This window comes from Arvicanthis niloticus, chromosome 7 (genome assembly GCF_011762505.2).
Source record: "Arvicanthis niloticus isolate mArvNil1 chromosome 7, mArvNil1.pat.X, whole genome shotgun sequence".
NCBI lineage: Eukaryota > Metazoa > Chordata > Mammalia > Rodentia > Muridae > Arvicanthis > Arvicanthis niloticus.
The window spans coordinates 89,462,780-89,484,558 of NC_047664.1; the positions used below are offsets into that span (position 1 = coordinate 89,462,780).

At 40.6% G+C, this 21,779-nt stretch overlaps 1 protein-coding gene across 5 annotated transcripts in view; it reads right to left on the minus strand.

Moving 5' to 3' along the window:
• Ankrd17 (ankyrin repeat domain 17) overlaps window positions 1-18,536 on the minus strand; it is a 137,724-nt gene extending 119,188 nt beyond the window's left edge. For all 5 annotated transcript variants that reach the window (XM_034509368.2, XM_034509367.2, XM_034509364.2 and 2 more), the window contains exon 1: window positions 18,049-18,536. In XM_034509368.2, coding sequence (XP_034365259.1) covers window positions 18,049-18,399 — 351 coding nt within the window. In that variant the 5' untranslated portion in view covers window positions 18,400-18,536. The remainder of the gene's footprint in view (window positions 1-18,048) is intronic.
• Window positions 18,537-21,779: the final 3,243 nt, after the last annotated feature.

Consider the following 21,779-nt stretch of genomic DNA (forward strand, 5'->3'; position numbering starts at 1 on the left):
AAAGAACACTAAAAGTGGCTGCAGCTCTTCTTAATACAAGCTTTGTTTGTTTGTTTTGCTAGAAATCTGTAAAGTGGAGGAAGAAGGAAAGAAGTCAGGCCTGCACAGCAAGAAAAAAAAAGAATCTAACAAAAGGGCACTCCATGAGAAACACATGCTACTACATGCTAGTAATCAATCTTGAATGCTGAGGCAGAATTAACACTGAAACCAGTCTGGGCTAGTATTAAGATCTTGCCCTTCCTCCTCCCCCCAAACTAAACAAACAAGACAACAAACAAACAAACAAATTGGGCATTAACCCAGTTACTTATTAACTGACAAATACTTAATATGCACCAGGGTCCTGGGTTTAATCCCCAGGACAGTAAACCAACAAACACACACTTGGATTACAGGAAAAAACACACACACCTGGATTACATGAAACCAGGCAGAATTACTCTGTCAACCATAAACCATTCACAGATATTACCTATTTATCAAAGAACATATAAAACTCATTTGTGTACATAATTTTTCTGTGCATAGACAAATACAGAGAATGTATCTGTGTACATGTGCACATTTCTGTGGGTGTAAATGAATATGCAGGCCATGGGTAAACTTGAAGCATCTCCTTATCTTTTAAGGCAAGCACTCTCATTTAACCTGGAGCTCAGCTAGACTGAGATCCTCCAGTCTCCATATCCTCAGCACTAGGATCACATGCATGACACAGTCAGTTTTTACTAGTCCCTAAATATGTGTGGGGGTCTTTAACATATACAAATGGGTACATACAAAGATGAATCCACAGAGGAGATATATTCTGATGTATTATCATACTGTACAAACATGAAGATGACACTTCAAACAATGAGAAAGAATAGAGTATAAAATATCTAATCAATGTGTTAAGTATTTGGAAATATCAAATTAAGGCCCTCTTTCTCCATGAGCCTACATGTGAAATTCAATGTTAAAAAAAAAAAAAAAAACCCACAGAGAACAACAGCCAAGGGGTAAAAGCAACACAAACACGCAACTGATGAACATGGAGGCAAAATGTGGTTCATACATACATACAACGGAGTGCCCTCAACATTAGAAACACTGTCTCACTCAACACATATAAACCCCGACAACTGATAAACTGAAATAAGATAATCACTATTTGATTCCACTCATTTGAGCTACATAAATAGAATATATCTAAGAAACAAAAGGTTAACAAGAACAACGTAGAGTACTTCAATAGAAGTACTTTGACTTTCCAAGATGAAAAAGTTCTGGATCTGTTGCACAACAATGTAAATTTTCCTCACACTACTTAACTTGACGATTTAAAACCAGCAAGATTTTACTTAGCATTATTTGTAATATAAGAATAAATTAGCCATCATAAGAGGAATGAATTGGCTGGGCATTGGTGGCGCACGCCTTTGATCCCAGCACTTCGGAGGCAGAGGCAGGTGGATTTCTGAGTTCGAGGCCAGCCTGGTCTACAGAGTGGGAGCTCCAGGACAGGCAGGCTTACACAGAGAAACTCTGCCTCAAAAAACCAAAAAGAGGTAGGAATTGGTTTCAAAAACTACTAGGCATCATATAAAGCACTGATCAAACTCATTTCTTCTAGTGGATCCAAAGCCTCTTCTGGACTCCATGGGCACAAGGCAGGCACATCTACATAAATGTAGGTAAACTGTTATATATATAAAAATGTTTCTGAAGAAAATATAACCTATATATAAAGGAAATCTATATTAAGTAAATCCTTTTAAGACTGATACAAGAACATAGTTTTTCCTAGCAGACTTCTAAACCCAAAGTGAAATGAATGATCTTCACAAAATGCAAGCTAGAGTTAGAATGTTTCTGAAATCAAATCCATTGTGTTAAAAACATTTAAACTGGCTATGGTAACACACACCTTTATTTCCAGCACTAAGAAACCTGAGGGAAGAGGATTCTGATTTTGAAGCTAGCTTGGACTAGACCCTTATCTCAAACAAACAAGCTTTATAAATGTAACTTTCTTATAAATTTTTTTTTTGTTCAGTTTATCATTTCTGGCAAAATTTGAATGAGCTTACAGAAAACAAATTACTATACTGTTAAAAGATATTGGCATCATAATTAATGGTGGCACAGCTTTAATACAGTGAGGGGAAGACAAGAAGAGAGTCTGACAAAGTGTTAGCCCTGACAGTGGCCACTTTCGCTAATTTTAAAACTGGCACAGAGAGGAAAAACACTTGGCATAAAAATCTAAAAAGACTGTCTGGGCCAGAGCACTGAGCAGATCTTGGGTGGCAGCTCTGTCCCCAACCTCCAAGAACCAAGAGGAAGCAGGGATTCCAGGCGCTCGACCTCAGGCAGTATCTTAGGTAAGCAGACAGCAGAGCCCGCCCTAAACAGGGAGTAACTGGGAACCAAAAGGACCCAGGAAGTCATTCCCGGCCCAGAACACTGGTTCCTTCCAGTCTGGGCCAGAGCACTGAGCAGATCTTGGGTGGCAGCTCTGTCCCCAACCTCCAAGAACCCAGAGGAAGCAGGGATCCCAGGCGATCTAACTTGGACAGTGTCTTAGAAACTAGTTCTCAGATCTGAGGCCTGGATCAGACCTCTGCCAGGTCTGCTGTTGTGTGGACCCCGGATTCCACCTGAGACATACTGGAAGGTCCACTCAATCCAGAGCCACAGAGGAACAAATGAACTCAGAGCTTCAGACAACATATCCTGAGATATTCTAGAGGAGACACTGCACCCAGAACAGCAGTCACCTAGCTGGGCTACTACCTTGGAGGCACCATATCCTGAGGCATCCTAAAGGTACCACTGTAATTAGTGCAGCTGGAAAAGATCACAGAGACATCTGGACCCCTAGGAGATCAGACACAAGCTAGATAACTGGAAAGACAGGCTTCAGTCAGAGACAGCAAGTACAGGCAGCACTAGAGTTAACCAGATGGCAAAAGGCAAGAGCAAGAACGTAAGCAACAGAAACCAAAGTTACATGGCATCATCAGAACCCAGCTCCCCCATCAGAGCAAGCCCTGAACACCCCATCACACCAGAAAAGCAGGAATCAGAATTAAAATCACTTCTCATGATGATGATAGAGGGCTTTAAGAAAGACATAAATAACACTCTCAAAGAACTTAAGGAGAGCACTGGTAGACAGATAGAAACCCTTAAAGAGGAAACACAAAAATCCCTTAAGGAATTGCAAGAAAATGCAACCAAACGGGAAAAGGAATTAAACAGAACCATGCAGGATCTAAAAATGGAAGTAGAAACAATAAAGAAATCACAAAGGGACAATACCCTGGAGATAGAAAACCTAAAAAAAAGATCAGGAGTCATAGACACAAGTATCACCAACAGAATACAAGAGATGGAAGAGAGAATCTCATGTGCAGAAGATACCATGGAAAACATTGACACAACTGTCAAAGAAAATGCAAAATACAAAAAGCTACTAACCCAAAATATACAAGAAATCCAAGACACAATGAGAAGGCCAAACCTAAGGATAATAGGTATAGATGAGGGGGAAGACTCCCAACTTAGAGGACCAGTAAATTTCTCAACAAAATTATAGAGGAAAACTTCCCTAACCTAAAGAAAGAGCTGTCCATAAATATACAAGAAGCTTACAGAACTCCAAATAGTTTAGACCAGAAAAGAAATATTTCCCGCCACATAATAGTCAAAACATCAAATGTACAAAACAAAGAAAAAATGCTAAAAGCAGTAAGGGAAAAAGGCAAAGTAACATATAAAGGCAGACCTATAAGAATTAGACCAGACTTCTCACCAGAGACCATAAAAGCCAGAAGATCCTGGACTGATATCACACAGACCCTAAGAGAAAACAAATGCCAGCCCAGACTACTATACCCAGCAAAACTCTCAATCATTATTGATGGAGAAACCAAAATATTCCATGACAAATCCAAATTTACACAATATCTCAACACAAATCCAGCACTTCAAAGAATAATTGGTGGAAAACTCCAACACAAGGAGGGAAACTACAACCTAGAAAAAGCAAGAAAGTAATCTTCCAAAAACCCCAAAAGAAGATAGTTACACAAACATATCTCCATGGATGTTAGCCCAAAAGCTCGGATTACCGAAGACTCAACCCACAGACCACATGAAGCTCATGAAGAAGGAAGACCAAGAGGGGATGCCTCAGTTCTACTTAGAACGAGAAACAAAAATGCTCAAGGGAGCAAATAGGGAAACAAAACATGGAACAGAAACTGAAGGAGGGGCCATCAGGAGACCATTCCACCTGGGTATTCATCCCATGTACAGCCACCTAATCTAAACACTGTTGTGGATGGCTGGAAGTGCATAATGTGAGGAACATGATATAGCTGTCTCCTTAGAGGTCAGCCAAAGACTAACACACTCAGAGGACAATGTTCACAATTAACCACTGATATGATCAGGGGTTTCCCAATGGAGAACTTAGTGAGAGGACCAAAGGAGCAGAAAGGGTTAGTGACCCCAGGTGGAAAGCAACAATACCAAACAACCAGAGCTCCCCAGGGTCTAAACCACCAGCCTGGGAACACATAGGGAGGGACCCAAGACTCCAGAGGTATATGTAGGGGAGGATGGCCTTGTTGGATGTAGGTGGGAGAGGAGTTTCTTGGTCCCATAAAAAAAAAAAAAAATGAACACACAGTGGGTGGGGGGGGGATGTGAGGGCGGAGAGGGGATAGTGGGGGGGGGTAGGTGTGGTCACTGCCTCATAGAAGCATGAGGAGGGGGATGGGATAGGAGGTTTCTGGGTGGTGGGAGGAAGTAGGCTAAGGGGATAAAATCTGAAACGTAAATACTACAACCAATTTTAACAAGCGGGAAAAAAAAAAGTCTTCAGAACCAACATCTTAAAAAAAAAAAATGTCAGCCCCCTGGGGGTGGGAATTTTTTTTTTTCTTGATACTAAAACTTGTTCTGAGAATTGTATATTGCAGAATACACAGCCTTGGTGTATCTACTCATCAAGCATACTGAGCAGACCTGCCCAAACCTCTGATGTCCTGGAATTCCATCTGGATTCAGTGAAGACACAGCATCAGAGGCTTATCAACTTACTCTTCCCCCCACCCCTCTTCTAAAATCTCAACGCCCTTAATCAGCATGAAGAAGTTAAAGAAGAGTCAGCGCCCCTATTCCCTGAGCTTGGGGACTAATGTGGTTAATAATGGTCTGTCTTTCTAGGGACAAGTAGTGGTTTTGTTGGAACAGGGGGGATTAGCTAGGACTTATTGCATAGCCATAACCTATTGGTAGAAATCTGTATAATTATTATCAAGATGAAGTTATAATTTGTTAAATGGTACAAAATTTACTTTGATCTCAAATTTAAGGTTTTCATTGGTACGAGCCTCTTAATATAAAAATGAGATGAATATTGATACGCTCATGGGCATTGTGCCTGTATAACACATTTAGGAATACAATGCCTAGACCCAGCCCTTTTTTAACCTTTTTAACTGATTTGGGACGGTTAACCTATGAGTTAAGGGACTATAGCAAATTCCTATTTTTGAGTTTATTGTTAGGGTGTTTTCCATATTTTATTTAGAAATAGCTGAGAGGAGTGAACAGACAACAGTCCAGGTTACCTTACATGGATAGTTGGTTTTCAAAACATCAGAAGTCCATGGAACTGACACTACAAATATTTATATATTAATGTTCATATTGATTAGAGACCTGTCTGCTCCTGACAGCTTCCTGTCTTGGATTCTAAGAAGAAATTGAGCATCCTTGGAGTTACTCCAGTTGTGTCGTAACAGCCACTAGGCAAGAATTGCCTCTCTCCATCTACAGACAAATTACTGTCCAGAAAAGGACACACATGCAGAATAGTTGACTGATTATATCTGCCTAGACAGAGTAATCAGTCCTTAATAATCCTGCATTACCAAGGTCTGTGAGATGATTCTGGGCCAGAAGGCTGAAGATTTGATGCTCCAACGTTCGGTAGTATAGGGGCTTTTCAGGTGTTCAGAGGTCTCTATAAATTGGCTAAGTTTTAGAAGCTATGCTTTGTGCTTCCCACAATTATAGTTAACTCAGTCATTCTGGATTTCTGACGGGGTTGAAAACTTAGAGCTATTTACCATAAGAGAAAAGATTTGAGTGGATGGTCGTCAGCTGACATTCATCCTAAAGCTAGGTTCAGAACTAAATGTTTTAGTTAGGATAGATGACAGAGGTGCTGGCTAGTCAACAAAAGGATGGACTGGGTATTAGGACTATCTTGTACCTCACTGGTACAAATTGGCATAATTATGCTCCAATTGTATTTTGAGAGAAAAGTTTCATTTTAACAGGAAGGGTGATGTGTAGGAGGAGCTAAGGTAGGAGGAGTACTGAGAGGAAGAAAAGGAGTAAGAAGAGGAGAAGAAGAAGGTGAGGAGAAGCTAGGTGATGAAAGAGAGAAAGAGGGGGGAGACAGGGAGGCAGATATTCATGTATCTCCATCAGTCAAAGATAGTTGTTATATCTAGGTTGGTCAGTGGGTTACACCTCTGATTGAACAATTCCAAACTTATAACGCTTATGATTAACATTATTTTAAAAAAAATGTATAAATGCAAAAAGGAAAAGGGGGCATGGGATAGGGGTTTCCTAAGGGGGGGGGGGGAATGGGGAAAGGGGATGGCATCTGAAGTGTAAATAAAATATCTAATAAAAAAAGTAAAAAAAAAATCTAAAAAGACAAAAATAATATACTCAACATGATAATTTAAAAACTCAATTGAATAAACTAAAATTTGAGTTGTCATGCAGAAGACAAAAACATCAAAATCAATAGTTTAATACTTCAACAATAACTAATTAAAAGATGTAAAGGAAGATACAATTCATGGTGGCAGTAAGAACCACAAAACAATCTACAACGAATATTTAAAAGCTATATGAAAACTGCCTAACTGCACATAGTGGTGCAGGACTTTCATCTCAGCACTGGGGAGGCTGAGGCAAGCAGAACTCGGAGTTCAAGCCCAACCTGGTCTAATACATAGAGAAATTCCAGGACACCCAAGGCAACATAATGAGACCTGGGGATGGAGATGGCTCAGCAGTTAAAGAGCACTGGCTACTTTTCCAGAAGTCCTGAATTCAATTCCCAGCACACACACACGGCAGACCATAGCTGTCTGTAAGTAGTTCCAGGGGATCTGACATCCTTGAAGACGTATAATGCAGGCAAAACACCCATACACATAAAATTGAATTATAAAAAAAAAAAAAAAAAAAAAAAAAAAAAAAAAAAAAAAAAAAAAAACCCAAAAAACACAGAACCCTATAAAACTGTGTAACTTTAGTAAAGATTAAGAGCCTGAAAAACAAAAGCATGTTGTATTTATGTGTTACACATCATTGCATAATGCATATCCTATCAAATACAAAAAAATATTTGTGATAATTTGCAAAAGATTAATTCTAGCAGATTCTAAATCTGGCAGGTTAGAATCCAAATTCCATCAACAAACTTGAACCCTTGGGGGCTCCCAGAGACTGAACCACCAACCAAAGAGCTTGGTTGGTGCAAAGGTACATAGGCTGTACCTACCCACCTCCATATGTAGCAGATGTGCAGCCTGGTCTTCATGCAGGTGCAGGAGCTGTCCCTGAATCTGCTGCCTGTCTATGGATTCTGTTCCCCTAACTAGGCTGCCCTCAGGGGAAGAGGGTGTGACCAGTCTTGCAGAGACCTGATGTGCCACTCAAGAGAAGGGGAGGGGAGATGGAGAAAGAAGCTGTGGAAGGGGAAGACTGGGAGAAAGGAGGTGTGGAATATAAAGTGAATAAATAAGGGTGTAAAGTGAATAAATAATGAAAAAAAAAATCCTGACAAACAAGATCGATGACTGACACCTGTCTTTTAAGTCATTAAAGCAGCCTAAAGTACTACACTTAATCATATGAAACCATACACACTTCGGATTTGACACTTTATAGAAGCAGCAATTTCTGGAGGATGAGGAGATGGCTCAGTGGGCAGAAGACTTGCAGTGCAAGCATGATGGACAGAGCTGTGCCCCATCACTCATGTTAAAGCCCAGCAGGCAGGCAGCTCATCTGGTAATCCCAGGGTAGATACCTGGAACAAGACAGCTAGCTAGACCTCTGGGTTCAAGTAAAAACTGCTTTCACACAGTGGAGAGCAATTAAGGAATAATACCCTGGATCTCACAAACACATATCATCAGTACAGACAACAAGGCACACAGGCAAATATAAACACAAAAGAGAAAACACACACACACACCTTTTTAAAAAAGTGTTAACAGGCTTTAAAAACCACTCAACTATTTATTGCTAAAGCTCAGTGAAGGATCAATATGGGACTTCTGTTTCTCATCCCAGTCAACTTAGTGGTAAAAATGGAAAGGTGTAGAAGGGCAAGTCTCCCTCAATAACCCAGAGTTGAAGAAGCTACTCTGAAACCTCAAGGATAAGAAAAATCAAGAGGGGTTGGAAGGATTGCTCAGGAGTTAAGAGCACTGGCTGCTCTTCCAGAGGACCTGGATTCAATTCCCAGCACCCACTTGGCAGCTCACAACCACCTCTAGCTTCATTCAGTTCCAGAGGATCCAACACCCTCTTCTGACTTTCATAAACAACATGTATGGAAGTAGTGCATTGACACAGATACAAGTAAAACGCTCATGCATGAAATAATAGTAAATTTTTTTAACATATAGAAAAAAATCAAGAGCCAAGGGAAGAACAGCCTAGGTAAAAAAAAAAAAAAAAAAAAAAAAAAAAAAAAAAAAAAAAAAAAACCAACACACACAAAAAAACAAAGGTTCTAAGATAAGAACCTTCTAGCTTAGAATGACAAAAAGATAAGGATCAGCTAAGAGGGTACAAATGATACTGGGGCAATGGAAGCAGCCATTAGAAGTCTTGCAGACCAAGGTAGGAGCTTCAGTGTTATTCTGTAATGTCCTACATTTCAGAAAGAGTAGCCAGCCACTTGTTAAATGACAACTGAATGAGATATTGGGAGAAAAGATGGAAAAGGGGTAAGGAAGGATGAGGGTTAAGTTAATGTGCCAGGCAGAGACCAGATTAGGAGGATCCTATGAAATCTAAGTACTATAACAAGCAGCACTAATGGGCTGGAAGCAACAAAAGCATGACATAGAAGGACTCAAGGTATAGTTTTGAGGTTCTATGCCTTTCCCTTTCCATTTTCCCATCTTGTCATGTTAGCAATGGAAACCATTCATTCCATGAGACTCAGGTGGGAAAAAACTCCTCTAGTTCACCTTCTACATGGTGAATATAAGCTAGTCCTGAATGAAGCATCTTTTTCAAAAATAGAACCAGCCCAGCTAGGCCAACAAGATTATTTCAGAAAACCAGCAGAGACATTTTCTCTTGTATTGTTAGCTAAAAAGACAAGGTGATCCTAGAACTTTTTAAGATATTAATTATCCCCCAAAGTCCACATAGTCCTTCTTTTAGTATAAAGCCAGTTCCCCATAAGCTTTATCTAGGCATAGAGCCAAATAGCAACAACTAAATACTAAATAATGAAACTAAGTTCTGACCAATGGGATATAAACAAGAAGCAACATTTACTATCCTTGGCCAATCCTTAAAAGGAGGCTATCCATGACCATCCTTCTGTTTCCTATTCTTTACAGGCCACATATAAATTCACTAAGGCTATCATACAAAATACTATAGATTGGGTGGTTCAAACAGCGTTTGTTTTCTCACAGTTCTGTCTAAGACTGGACTATCAGCAGTTTGGTTTCTCCTGAGACCCCTTGCCTTGTTTGCAGATGATGATCACTTTCTTCCTTCATCTTTGCACAGCCTTCTCTGTGTGCACATCTGATTTCTGTAGCTAAACTTCCTTTTATAGAGAGACCAGTCAAACTAGAGTAGAACCTATCCATAAAACCTGATTTAAACCTTAACTAAAAAGGTTTTATCACTAAACACAGACATAGCCTGATGATACAAGATTCAGTCACAGTGATCTGGAACATAGACATTTTGGCTGGTAAGCTATACTATACTAAATTTTTTAGATCAATCAACACTGCAAGGCAGAGCTGTCAGAATGTTCTGGGCTGATTGGAATGTACTATATCTACACTCTTTGATATGGTAGCCAACGGCCATACATGACTACTTAAAGTAAGTTTAAAATTTAAGCAAAACTATAAACTCCGACTCTCAGATACCACTAACTACATTTCAAGGGCACAGTAACCAGTGTCTACCGTACTAAGCAACACAACTTAAGGGGTGATACAGTAAATAGTTAAGACAGCTAGAACTTAGATCTGTGGATCTCTATGCCTGGAGTGTCAGAGAAAGGAAACAACAAACAATGAAAACGCCCCACAACAAGAACAAAAACCCCACTCTACCCTGTGTGGAGCACATGTCTGAGTGTTTTCACATCAGTCATTCATCTAATTCCTCAATACAACAATCAGAAGGCATTAACCTAAACTAAAAAGTCACAGAACTTGGAAAGTTCCAAGATGGAAAGCAATGGCCTCCAATTATACTTAGGAAACATTTGGAAATCCCTTGACTATAATAGTAAAGAAAGCACAGTACATATCTATTAAGTACACAGCTCTGAAGAAAGCAGAAAAACAACATACTCATGGGTGCTAGCTATGTATCAACAACAACAAAATCCTAAATTTAGCTACAGAAAACAAGCAAAGACAGCCTGTGAAAACAATACTACTGGACCCTAAGGAGCCAGCCCCAAAATACAAGAGACCCAGTGGTCAGTTACTTCTCAGGCTAAACAAGGAGGCTTTGATACTCTAAAATACTCAACAGTTCTATGACCTAAAGCAATTTTTCTCCTGCCAAACAGTAGCAAAGATAGGACTAAGAAGTGCTGCTTTCCTACCAGTGACAGCTTCTGATGAGACAATCAAGTTAGCTATTCTAACTAGATTAGGAAAGAAGGGCAGCACCCAGTCTGTTGCAAACAGTATCTTCAATCACATAATAATGTATTCCTGCCTTGAGATTTTGAAGATGTAAATCCCTAATCAATTAAGTGTAAGAAAGGGTGATTTTTCTTAGTGAGCATGACCTACTCACATGAGCTCCTAAAAGAAATCTTGTTCTTGCTACCAAGAATGGAACTCTGATCAAAAGCTCTTCATGACTGTTTGTAAGTGTTAACTCTTAATGCTATCTAACTAACCTAACCAGGTAGTTACCAATCATATATAAATCTCCTACCTGTTCTGCTTCTCTGATTAATTCCTGACTGATAATCATTCAAAATTATTATTTCCATGTCCTCAAGTAGTCAGAACACCAACCTTTGGTCATGAGTTTCAGCTTGCTCACAAACTTGATTCCTAACTGCCTTCCAGACTGGCTTCCTTAGGCAGCCCTTACCATCTTATAAGAAAATTAATTCCCTTGAATAAATCTCTTAATGCTATCTAACTAACCTAACCAGGTAGTTACCAATCATATATAAATCTCCTACCTGTTCTGCTTCTCTGATTAATTCCTGACTGATAATCATTCAAAATTATTATTTCCATGTCCTCAAGTAGTCAGAAAACAAGGGAGAAGGGTCAGAAGACAAACTAGATGTGCATGAAACTAGAAAGATGTGTGAAAATATTGGGTAGCCAGGGTCTGAGTTCAATTATCAAGAACAAGTTTAGACTGGAGATGCCAATTTGAAGGTGACTGACTGGCTTATAAACAATATTACAAAACAGAAGACAAGACAAAAAAAATCACATAAGATCAGATTCAAAACAAGACCCATAAGAAGTAGTAAATAGTCAAAGGATGTGGAATGAGGTGTGTAGGGGGAAGCAAGACCAACAAAAGACTAGAAAATACAGCAGCCAGAGGAAAAGAAACAAAGAAAGGGCAAAGTTCTCTGAAGAAGCAAGACTTGGCAACTCATATAGAAAAAGAGGAGGAGAGAAATTAACAAAATAACCAAATCCTGTATCCAAAAAGAGTGCCAAAGTTTTCTCTGGAAACCAGAATACTTACTACCAAAAGAAAAACTCTACAAAATCTTTACATATGGGGTCAAGGAAGGTCTCTTGTGTGGAGTGTCCTATGAATCATAAAATAATAATACAATTTACTAAGCAAAATACTGTTTTCATACGGTAAAAACATAAAGAGAATATATGGAACAACATAAAGAATACTCATAAACACCACCAACAAATCACCAAGAAAAAAGTCCAATGTAAGAAATCAAAGATAAAATTCTCAAAAGCAATCTAAACAAAAACATAAAACCAGTCGATGTTGACAATTATAAAGATAAAAATGCTATTTTTAGCCAGGCAGTGGTGGCACACACCTTTGATCCCAGCACTCAGGAGGCAGAGGCAGTGGGATCTCTGTGAGTTGGAGGCCAGTCTGACCTACAAAGCAAGTTCTAGGACACCCACCCATCCCGTAAAAAGAGAGAAAAAGAAAATCACATCTAGGGGCACTCTCATGCACTTCTGATTACAAGTTTTAACAATTAAACTAAGAATTAGAATCTAATTAAAATATCTTGTATGGGTACAATATAAATAGATACAGATAAATTCTTTAAGATATGATGCTCCAAACATTTTCAAGATTAAGGAGCTAAGCCAGGCGGTGGTGGCGCACGCCTTTAATCCCAGCACTTGGGAGGCGGAGGCAGGCGGATTTCTGAGTTTGAGGCCAGCCTGGTCTACAGAGTGAGTTCCAGGACAGCCAGGGCTACACAGAGAAACCCTGTCTCGAAAAAACCAAAAAAAAAAAAAAAAAAAAAAAAAAAAAAACAAAAAAAAAAAAAAAAAAAAAGATTAAGGAGCTAATAAACAATATTTATGTAATATTCATACTTGAAATTTGGCTTCATGAAAATCAAATGGTTAAGACTCTTAAGACTTACATAACACACACTACAGTACTGTGGAAGACATAAAAAGCAAAGCCAAGCTTCTGCCTTCAGACCTGATAGTCCTAATAGTCTAGATATAAACTGCTGTGTCACTTAAAGGTAAAGATTCACAAGAAAAAAAGAGAGAGGGCACTACTTATCCTGATAGGCCTTCTGTTACTGCTTACTTTCTCTGAGGCAGTTTGTAAAAGTCAGATCCAAATAAAGGGATGTCAGATTAACAGACCATTCTGGGTATCTAATAAAAAGCTGGATATAAGCTACAAGTCTGTGGGAAAAGGTTTAAAAAAAAAAATCCAAACCAAAATAAATGATTACATAAACCTTATCCAGACTCCAAGTCAACAACCTCTATTTTATAGAAAATATCTTTCTTTTAGCATAATAAAGAATAAATGAATGATAAATGAATGAGCAGGTTTGGAATCAAACCAAGGTCATATACAGCCTTCGCAAAGTTACTTAAACCCCGGTGATCGGGGTGAGGAGGTCAGAGGCCTGCTTGTCAGTTCTCTCTGTCTGTCATGTGAGCTCCAGGAGATCAGACTCAGGCCATCAGGCTTCACAGCAAATTGGTCCTGGCGCAAGTCACTCACATTCCTCAAACAGAATGGTTATGACCATTTACCCTCATTCTGACATTCTCCCAACCTGTTTACTCACTGGTACATTTTTAATTTACATTGTCTTTTAAAAAGCTTGTCAGTAGAAACTCATTTTTGAATAATGAAATAAACATGGTGACACCTACTTCATAGGGTTATGGAGACAATAAAATGAGAAAACATGAAAACTATTAACTCCTTTCACTTTCTTAACAATGCTATAAAGTAGGATCTATTATCTCCATTTATATATAAGAAAATGAGCTAGCGAGGTTAAGTAACTGAACCAAGACCCCGGCACCAGTAAGTGATGGGTCAAAGACCTGAATACAAACTCCACACATACAGTCCATGCTCAGAACCAGTAGCTAAGTCTTCGTACACACAATGGGCACTCAAGTACTATTTTTTTTTAGTATGTTGTTAGAGTATCAGAGGCATAAAGCACCTACTAGGCATTCAATAGCCAATGATGATTAGTTAACCTGTTTTCTGTCTCTAGGGAAGTTTCATAACTCAGAGTAATTAAGAAATTAAAAGATACTGCTGGGCATAGTGGTGCATCTTTTAATCCCAGCACTCAGAAGGCAGAGGCAGGCAGATCTTGGTGAGTTTGAGGCCAGCCTCATCTACAGTGTGAGCTCTAGGACAGAAAGAACCATACAGTGAGACCCCACCTCTTCAAAACCCGGGGGGCTGAGGGGAGTTGAAGGTGTCAAAATCTAAACATTAGCTATTTACAGGCTAAGAAGGACGACAAGAAAGAAAGAACTCCATTCATGATTTCCTACATGAACTCTGGATTCTCCCTAGAATTGATACTAATTAACTAAACAGATCTGTTGTTCCTTTTTTTTTCTCTTGTTTTTAATCAAGTCCTCTTTAAATAGATAAGAAAATAATTGAGAGAAATTCTTCAAAGATTATCCATTTTAAAAATAATGCTACATTAGTTGACAAAACAGAACTGGGAAAACAGTACAGGCAAGTTTCTCTGGGCTAATCTGATTTCATGCATTTATAACAGAGGAACCTAAAAGAAATGAAAGAAGAAATTAATGTCAAGAGTCTAACTTAGCGATAGCTCCCCCTTGTTCCTCATCCTCAACCCTACCCCCTTTACAGGTGCGAGTCTCCTGGGCTGCAGATCTTCTCAATACTGTCAGCACTGACTAACTCATTGGCATCCATTGTCTAAAGTTCTTCACTAAGTCTATCTCTTATTTCAAAACCACATATTTTCCTCAAATATAGGTGGAATTCTGATTGATTCCCACCATACTTATATTTTATGCCTTTCTCTTCAACAACAACACTATTCTTTGAACTTAAAAGTTCTATCTTTAATATTTCCTCCCTTTGAATTGTGCTTTAGAGAAAGCTGTCTTCCAGTCATATCTCCAAGTGTGTTAAATTGAATGCAATCCTATTTCTGAAATGAAGTATTAACTTTTTCAATTCTATCTTTTTCTTGTGAATATTTAATTTAATCCAATGTACAACATGCTTCTATGCTGAGAAACATATTATGTTCTTTACTAGTCAGTAGCCCTTTGAAAGCTGAGAAAATTACACTTTCAACTTAGAGCTAAAGTCTTGTGTCAAAAGAAGAGCAGAGACAGGGAAAGTTCTCAATCTTCTAACAAACACTCTTTCTAGGTCCAGCTGAGGCATCAAAATCATGCCATCCATCCTGAGATACTTTGGAGATACCTACTCTAATGGATAAATAGGAGTTGCAACCAGGTACAACTTACAAATAAAGCTCTTATTTAAATTCATTTTCCTCCCTTTTTTCCTCTTTCAACAGAGAATATCCAGCTAACATTTCTTCAAAACCAATATATTTTTGTTATGTTAAATCATCCTTCACGTTTTCAAGTTAGACACTGCAAAAGTATACACTTTTAGATTCCTCCTAATCTTTTGATGATTTTTTACTGGAGAATTAGTTCAAGGATCATATTATCTGCATTTTTAAACTGTGTAGGCTAAAATAATTTGGAAAACAAAAAACAAAACAAAAAAAAGTCCATTTCCCAAGTCCTGAAAATTAACTTCTGAAGACATGTCAGGACAGTGAAAGAGAAAAAGAAACTGTTGCTCAACCCGCCCACCTGACTGGAGTTGCAGCACACAGCACGCAACTTCACTCCTTCACTCTGCAGAGGGAACTACTCCTTTCTATCTTGTCCAGTTCCATTTCTCATCATGTGTTACATACACTTTTTAATGTCTCAGATTTTTTACATGTATTTCACCCAACAAATGCCAAACCTATTGCTTTACTTGTGCAGATGACAGTGCAAAACACACTAAGAATCAACACTGTCTTAGTTGGTCAAAGTCAATATATACAATACAATACTTATTTTCAGATGAAAAACTCAGGCCTACAAAAGTAACACACCTACAAGCTTTGAGCCATCCACAACTTAAGGAATTAATTTATTAGGCCATGGACAAAACTACCTAGGTAGGTGCGGTTTGTAGCAGAATACTTTTTTAAGTATTGCATTAAGTATATGGCCTTGTTCCAAACCAGAGCTTAATGTTAGAAAACTTAAAATTTTACTACTGGTGTTGTACTCACAGCTGCTAAACCTGAAATTCAGCACTAGTTTTTCAAATAGGTCAGAAGGGAGACAAAAGGAAATAAATCATCACTTTCAAAATGTACAGTTGTCACTGAGTCTCAAAAACTTTTGATTCCTAGTTTTGCAACTATCAGACACTATCGTCCAGTTTCCTTTAAACCCTTTTGTCCTTATTTTTAAATAAAGAGGCTGAGCTGCAGGGGAAAATCCTCCCCACTTCTGAGAATTGTAAAGCTGGTTAATTCTAAGTACCAAAACAGAAAAGGATTCCATCACATCCTTTTCATCACTGTTTCAATATTAAAGCTTTGTTTTCTTTTTTTTGTTTGTTTGATTTAATGGTGTCTAGGGCCTTAGGCCTGCTAGACACTAAGCCTTGTCTCCATTGCTTATAATGAAGCATGAGCAACATACTATCTTGCAACAATCAATAAGCGTACAAACTACCCACACCAATTCACCACAACAGGCCGGATAGAAATAACAGAAGGGAGAAGTTTTGAGGTATATATTCCTACTCTTAGAAATTTTTCTATGTAGCTTCATCTAAGGTTAGGAAAAAAAATTGTCTTATTGCTAACAGGTCCCCTTCCAAGTCCCTTTCCAAGGTCTCTACTAAAACAGAATCTGGATGGAAAAGGAAAAAGAAAAAAAAAATTAACTCAAAAGCAGCCTTTTACCAGGTTCTAGGTTTGGGAAAGGAAGTAAGTGGCTAGCAGTACTTCTGGATAATTCAATTAATCTTCTTAGAACGAAGTTTTAATCAACTTTTACAGCTTCTTTCCTCTGCTACTTCAAATTAATATTTCCTCCATATCAGGGTGTTTAAAGCTTCCATTTCATAGTAGTGACAAGAGGATTAGTTCTAAAAGTGTTAACAACTCAACTGGTAGGTTGGCTATCAGTATGGTTCATTAAGCTTTTAGGTTAAAAGAAATAAGGTCCTACAACGCCGCCTGTCTGTAGACCCAGGAAAAACTATAAAGAGTTATGAAACCAGATCACTAGGACATAAGGCCTCCCTATCCCAATCACAACCAAGCCTGGGTGCAAAGCAGACGCTTCTTCCCTGCTTACTTTACAATAAATAAAGTTATTTAATTAATTAAATAAAAGCGGGATCTGGTTTGATTATTTCTTATTAAGGGAGAACCTGATGAAATATTACATATACACGTAGAGCACCAAACAATTTTTATGGCCTAAGTCATTTGTAAATGCAAACGGATGGACGGAAGATCGGCTCATCCAAAACCAGCTTTCAGAAATCGAGGAAGTGAAGATTACTTCAGCAGCCACAAGTTAAAAAAAAAGAAAAAGAAAAAAGAAAAGAAAAGCCCTGCAGCAAAACAGTATGGAAAAGTACAGCCTCTCACGTGTCTCTCCCAGATACAAATACTTAGCTCCGAGTCCATTACAATCTTACCACCCCTCCAGAATTGCTCTTCGACACCTTACACTGACAGAAAACTACCAACCTCACAGTCGGTCGTCCCCCAGGGACTCTCCTACCTATTATCTTACCCCTCCCGCTTTAGCTCCGCCCCCGCCCCGGGAATGAGGTGGCCTTACTGGCCCCAGAGAGACCACCCTCCAGCCCCAAAGTGCCACCCGGGAATCCTACCAATCCCTCCGCCCTTAACCCTGTGAAGAAGCATCCTAGGCTAGCAAGCTCCTCACCAGCTCCGTGCACTCTCTGGTCCTCCCACCCCCACGTGTCAGCTACCCTCCCCCACATTCCCACACCTCACGACTCAGGCCGAGCAAAGAAAGGGGGCAGCCGAAAGCCTGGTCCCCAAGGCAGATCGTAAGCCCCGAGGGCTCGGTCCCACCGCAAGTCCCCTCCCACCTTAGGCCCTGCACCGTCCCTTCCGCCCTCCTCGGGGTGAAACCAGGCCCTTGCCTCAGAAACCTCCTCTTCCTCGTCGTCGTCGTCCTCTTCTTCCTCGCTGTTGTTGCTGCTGGTGCCGCCGCCGCCGCCTCCTCCGCCGCCGCCGCCGCTGTTGTCGCTGTCGCTGCTGCTTTCGCTACTGCTGGGGGGTCGGCAGGTCCGGTTGCGCTTGGCCTTGTGGTGCGGCTGCTGCGGCGGCTTCTTCTTCAGGAGCAGGTCGCAGACTCGCACCATCCCACGAGGAGACGAGGCCGAGCGAGCCCCGCCGCCGACCTCCGCCGCCGCGGGGGGGGGCGCCACTGCCGCCGCCGCCGGGGGGCTCCCTTCTCCCTCAGCCGCCGCCGGAACCGTCGCCTTCTCCATCCCCGCGGGAAGGGGGGGGACGCGGACGGGGGAGGGGCGTGCGGGCTCCGCTCTACCGCGACTTCGGTCGCGCCGGGGCCGACACAGCGCTCCGGGCCGCCGCCGCCGCCGCCACCGCCTCGGTCACCTCTACTGCCGCCGCCGCCGCCGCTTCGCCAGCTCTCACCTCGTCTCGCGATACTAAGGGCGGGGAGCTTGCGATGGGAGGGAGAGAAGGAGGGAGGGAGCGAGCGGGAGGAGACGAGGGGGGGCGAGACGGAGCGCGAACGCCGTGCCCGGGAAAGCCGAGCAGGCGTCTGGATGGAGAAGTGCGCCTGCAGTGGCTCCCGCTGGGGACACCGAGTCTGAGCGGGGACCGCAAGCAGGGGCCGCGGGCGGGCGGGCGGGCGAGCGCCGGGACGGCCTGTCTTCTCCGCGCTACTTCCCCCACACACAACCCTGCAGCCCTCCCTCCTTCCTTCCTGGCTTCTGATTAGAACGCAGCCGCAGGCGGAAGCGCGGGTGACGCCATCAGCTGGCGCCCCGGCGGCCGCGCGCGGATCGCTGCCTGCCTCTCCAAAGTGCAGACTCCAGGGCCGAGAGTGGGTCCCCCGAGAGCGTGCGGGGGTTGCAAGGAAGCGGAGGCAGTGGGATGGAGAGCAGTGGGCTCGGGCTGAGTGGGAGGCGAGCGCGGGAGCGCGGGGCAGCTGTGCGAGCGGGAGGTCTGGCCCCCCAGATCCGGGAGGTGGGGCCTCGCCCCGGACCTCCTGGACAGACTTTCCTGCCTGGCCATTTTCTCCACCGCCTAAGCTTTGGCTCTTCAGAGATAACTTCGTGAAAGGAGAGAGACTCCTTGTCAGGTCCAAAAGAAAACAGTTTCACCTCAACCATACCTTGGAGCGATCACGTCCTCACTTTTAAAACTCTTGCCAGAGTTTGAGTCTCGGATCACAGACTTCCCAAACCTGACTTTTACACCTTTGTGATATGCGTGAGCTGAATCTAGTGAAGTTTAAGGCTATACACTTAGGAAGGGGTGGATGTGGGAGCTGTGCCAGCATTGTATGCATTTCTCGGTCTGGATTCTGGGATAATTTTAAGTACCTGGAGAACTCGCAGACAGATTGAAATGTAGCTTTCTTCTTGAAACAAAGTCTCCAGTGTATCCCAGGCTAGCCTTGAAGTGGCGATCTTCCTGAGATTATATAGGTCTGTACACCACCGCGTCATGTTTATGTAGCTTATTTAACTCAGAATTAGCCATTTCTGGTCTAGTACGAGTAGTGGCATAAGGAAAATGAAACAAACATCGAAGACAGATGTACTGGCACAAGATAAAAAAGTGCTTCAACTGACAGAGTTGCCATTTTAAGACTTCTAAGTTTAGCTGGGTGCCCATTTTTTTTTTTTCATTTTCTTTTTAGTACTGGCATACCATATGAAATGTGGGCAGTTGCCAGTACGCTACAGAGTACCACAGAAGAATTGGTGATGACTAAATCAATTCATTCAAGCAAAAATTCATTATGTGCCTACTGTGTGTTATCTATGAAATCAGAGTCTGTGTTTCCAGGGGCTTCTCTGTTTATTGTATACAATAGTAAATATACAAAGTGCTACTCTGCCTATTTGCTGAGTTCCTGTATACAATATAGTACAGAACAGTGCATTATGTATCTTGTGACCATAGATTTGGACTATATGGTTTCAGTGGGATCTTGTCCATTTTCTATAGTCTTCAGCACCTTTGTCTCACTTTCCACCTGAATACCTTTTGCAATCTTTGAATGCCAACTCCCTTTCATTATATGACTGACTTCGAATTTCACAAGACTGAAGTCACTGATTACAAATTCCTACAATTTTCCAAATGCTAGAACTGGGCTGATCTTTTCTCAGTATGGAGAGAATGACAAAACTCCTTGCTCTTATGAAAGGTCAACTCTCCAACTATATTCTTGTTCCAGTGTCTCTCTTTGGCCTGGTTTTTGTTTTTCTGATTTCAGTCCTTCACAAAGTTTGGCTCCCTTTTGTAACTTACTCAGGTTCATTCCTTCATAGTCATGTTCTTTATGTATGAATGCACTCTAGAGCAACTTCATTATTTGAAAAAATAGTTCTTGCTTTACTGTACAGAAATAAAAGATAATCTTTTCGGGACTTGTCAGATAAAACCAAACTATTAGAATAGTCAAGTCTCCTGGGATGATTTGTATCTATTTTTGAATATTTGTTATTTTGTAAATTTTTAAATATTTTCTCCCTTTGTCAACCTTGTAGCCAAGACTGTCTGGCCATTTATTAGGCACACTGATCAATTAAACCTCACATGTTTTCAAGAGATAGTGTCCAGGTGATTGAATTCTAGGAATTAAAGTGTGAGTGTTGGTAGTATGCTTGTTTTCAGGCCTAATGGGAGTCCTACTGAGCTCATGTCCACCATCTTGAGACCAGTGAAATACCACGTGGTCTTGAAACCATTTGTTGCTGTATCAGAATCTGAAGAGACAGTTTGAGAGGCTAATCCTGCCTCAACGTCCAGAGTGCTCAGATTGCAGACATGCACCACCACACACAACTTCATTTGAGCTCCCACTTTACCTGATGCTTTGAGTACTAAATATCTATTATTAAAGTTTCCAAGGAAGTCCCAGTATAAGAATTCCCTTCTTTTGCCTAATTTCCAAGTGGTTTGGGTGGGGGGAGGAGTACAAATGAAGGCCAAAAATATCACCATATTAATGATAGGAGGAAATTGCCTGATATAGCATATTCATCACGAGTAAGAATATTAAAACAGGGCTGGAGAAGTGGCTCAATAGTTAAGATCACATTGCTCTTGTACAGAAACTGAATTCAAATCTCAGTGCCCATGTTAGGTGGCTCATGACCAACTGTAATTACAAATGCCTCTGGAAAACACATAGAAACAACTAAAAATGACTTCTAAAACATTCAAGTAATTATATGCATATATAATCTTATATATGTATATAATTGTATTTATATGTATATACAATTATATATATATATATATATATATATATATATATATATATATATATATATATATATTCAATTATGTTGCCTCTGAGAATGTGGGAAATTTATACCTCCAGCCCCCAGCAATGCTTGACAAAGACTGGAGGAAGGAATGAAAGAATTTGATCGCTTAGTACATCAAGCCTTAGTACATGATTAGAAACAGCTTAAATCACACATTCTTCACAGATTTAGTAATTATTCTACTCACTTGCCTCTGCAAATGTAGAAAGAGACCAGGGATAGATCATGGTTCTTTTACAGAGAGCAAGACCTCAACAAGGTTCTTTTCCCACTAGTATCATTGACCATTTTCATTTCCCATCATAAACACTGGACTATTAATCTCTCTAATCACT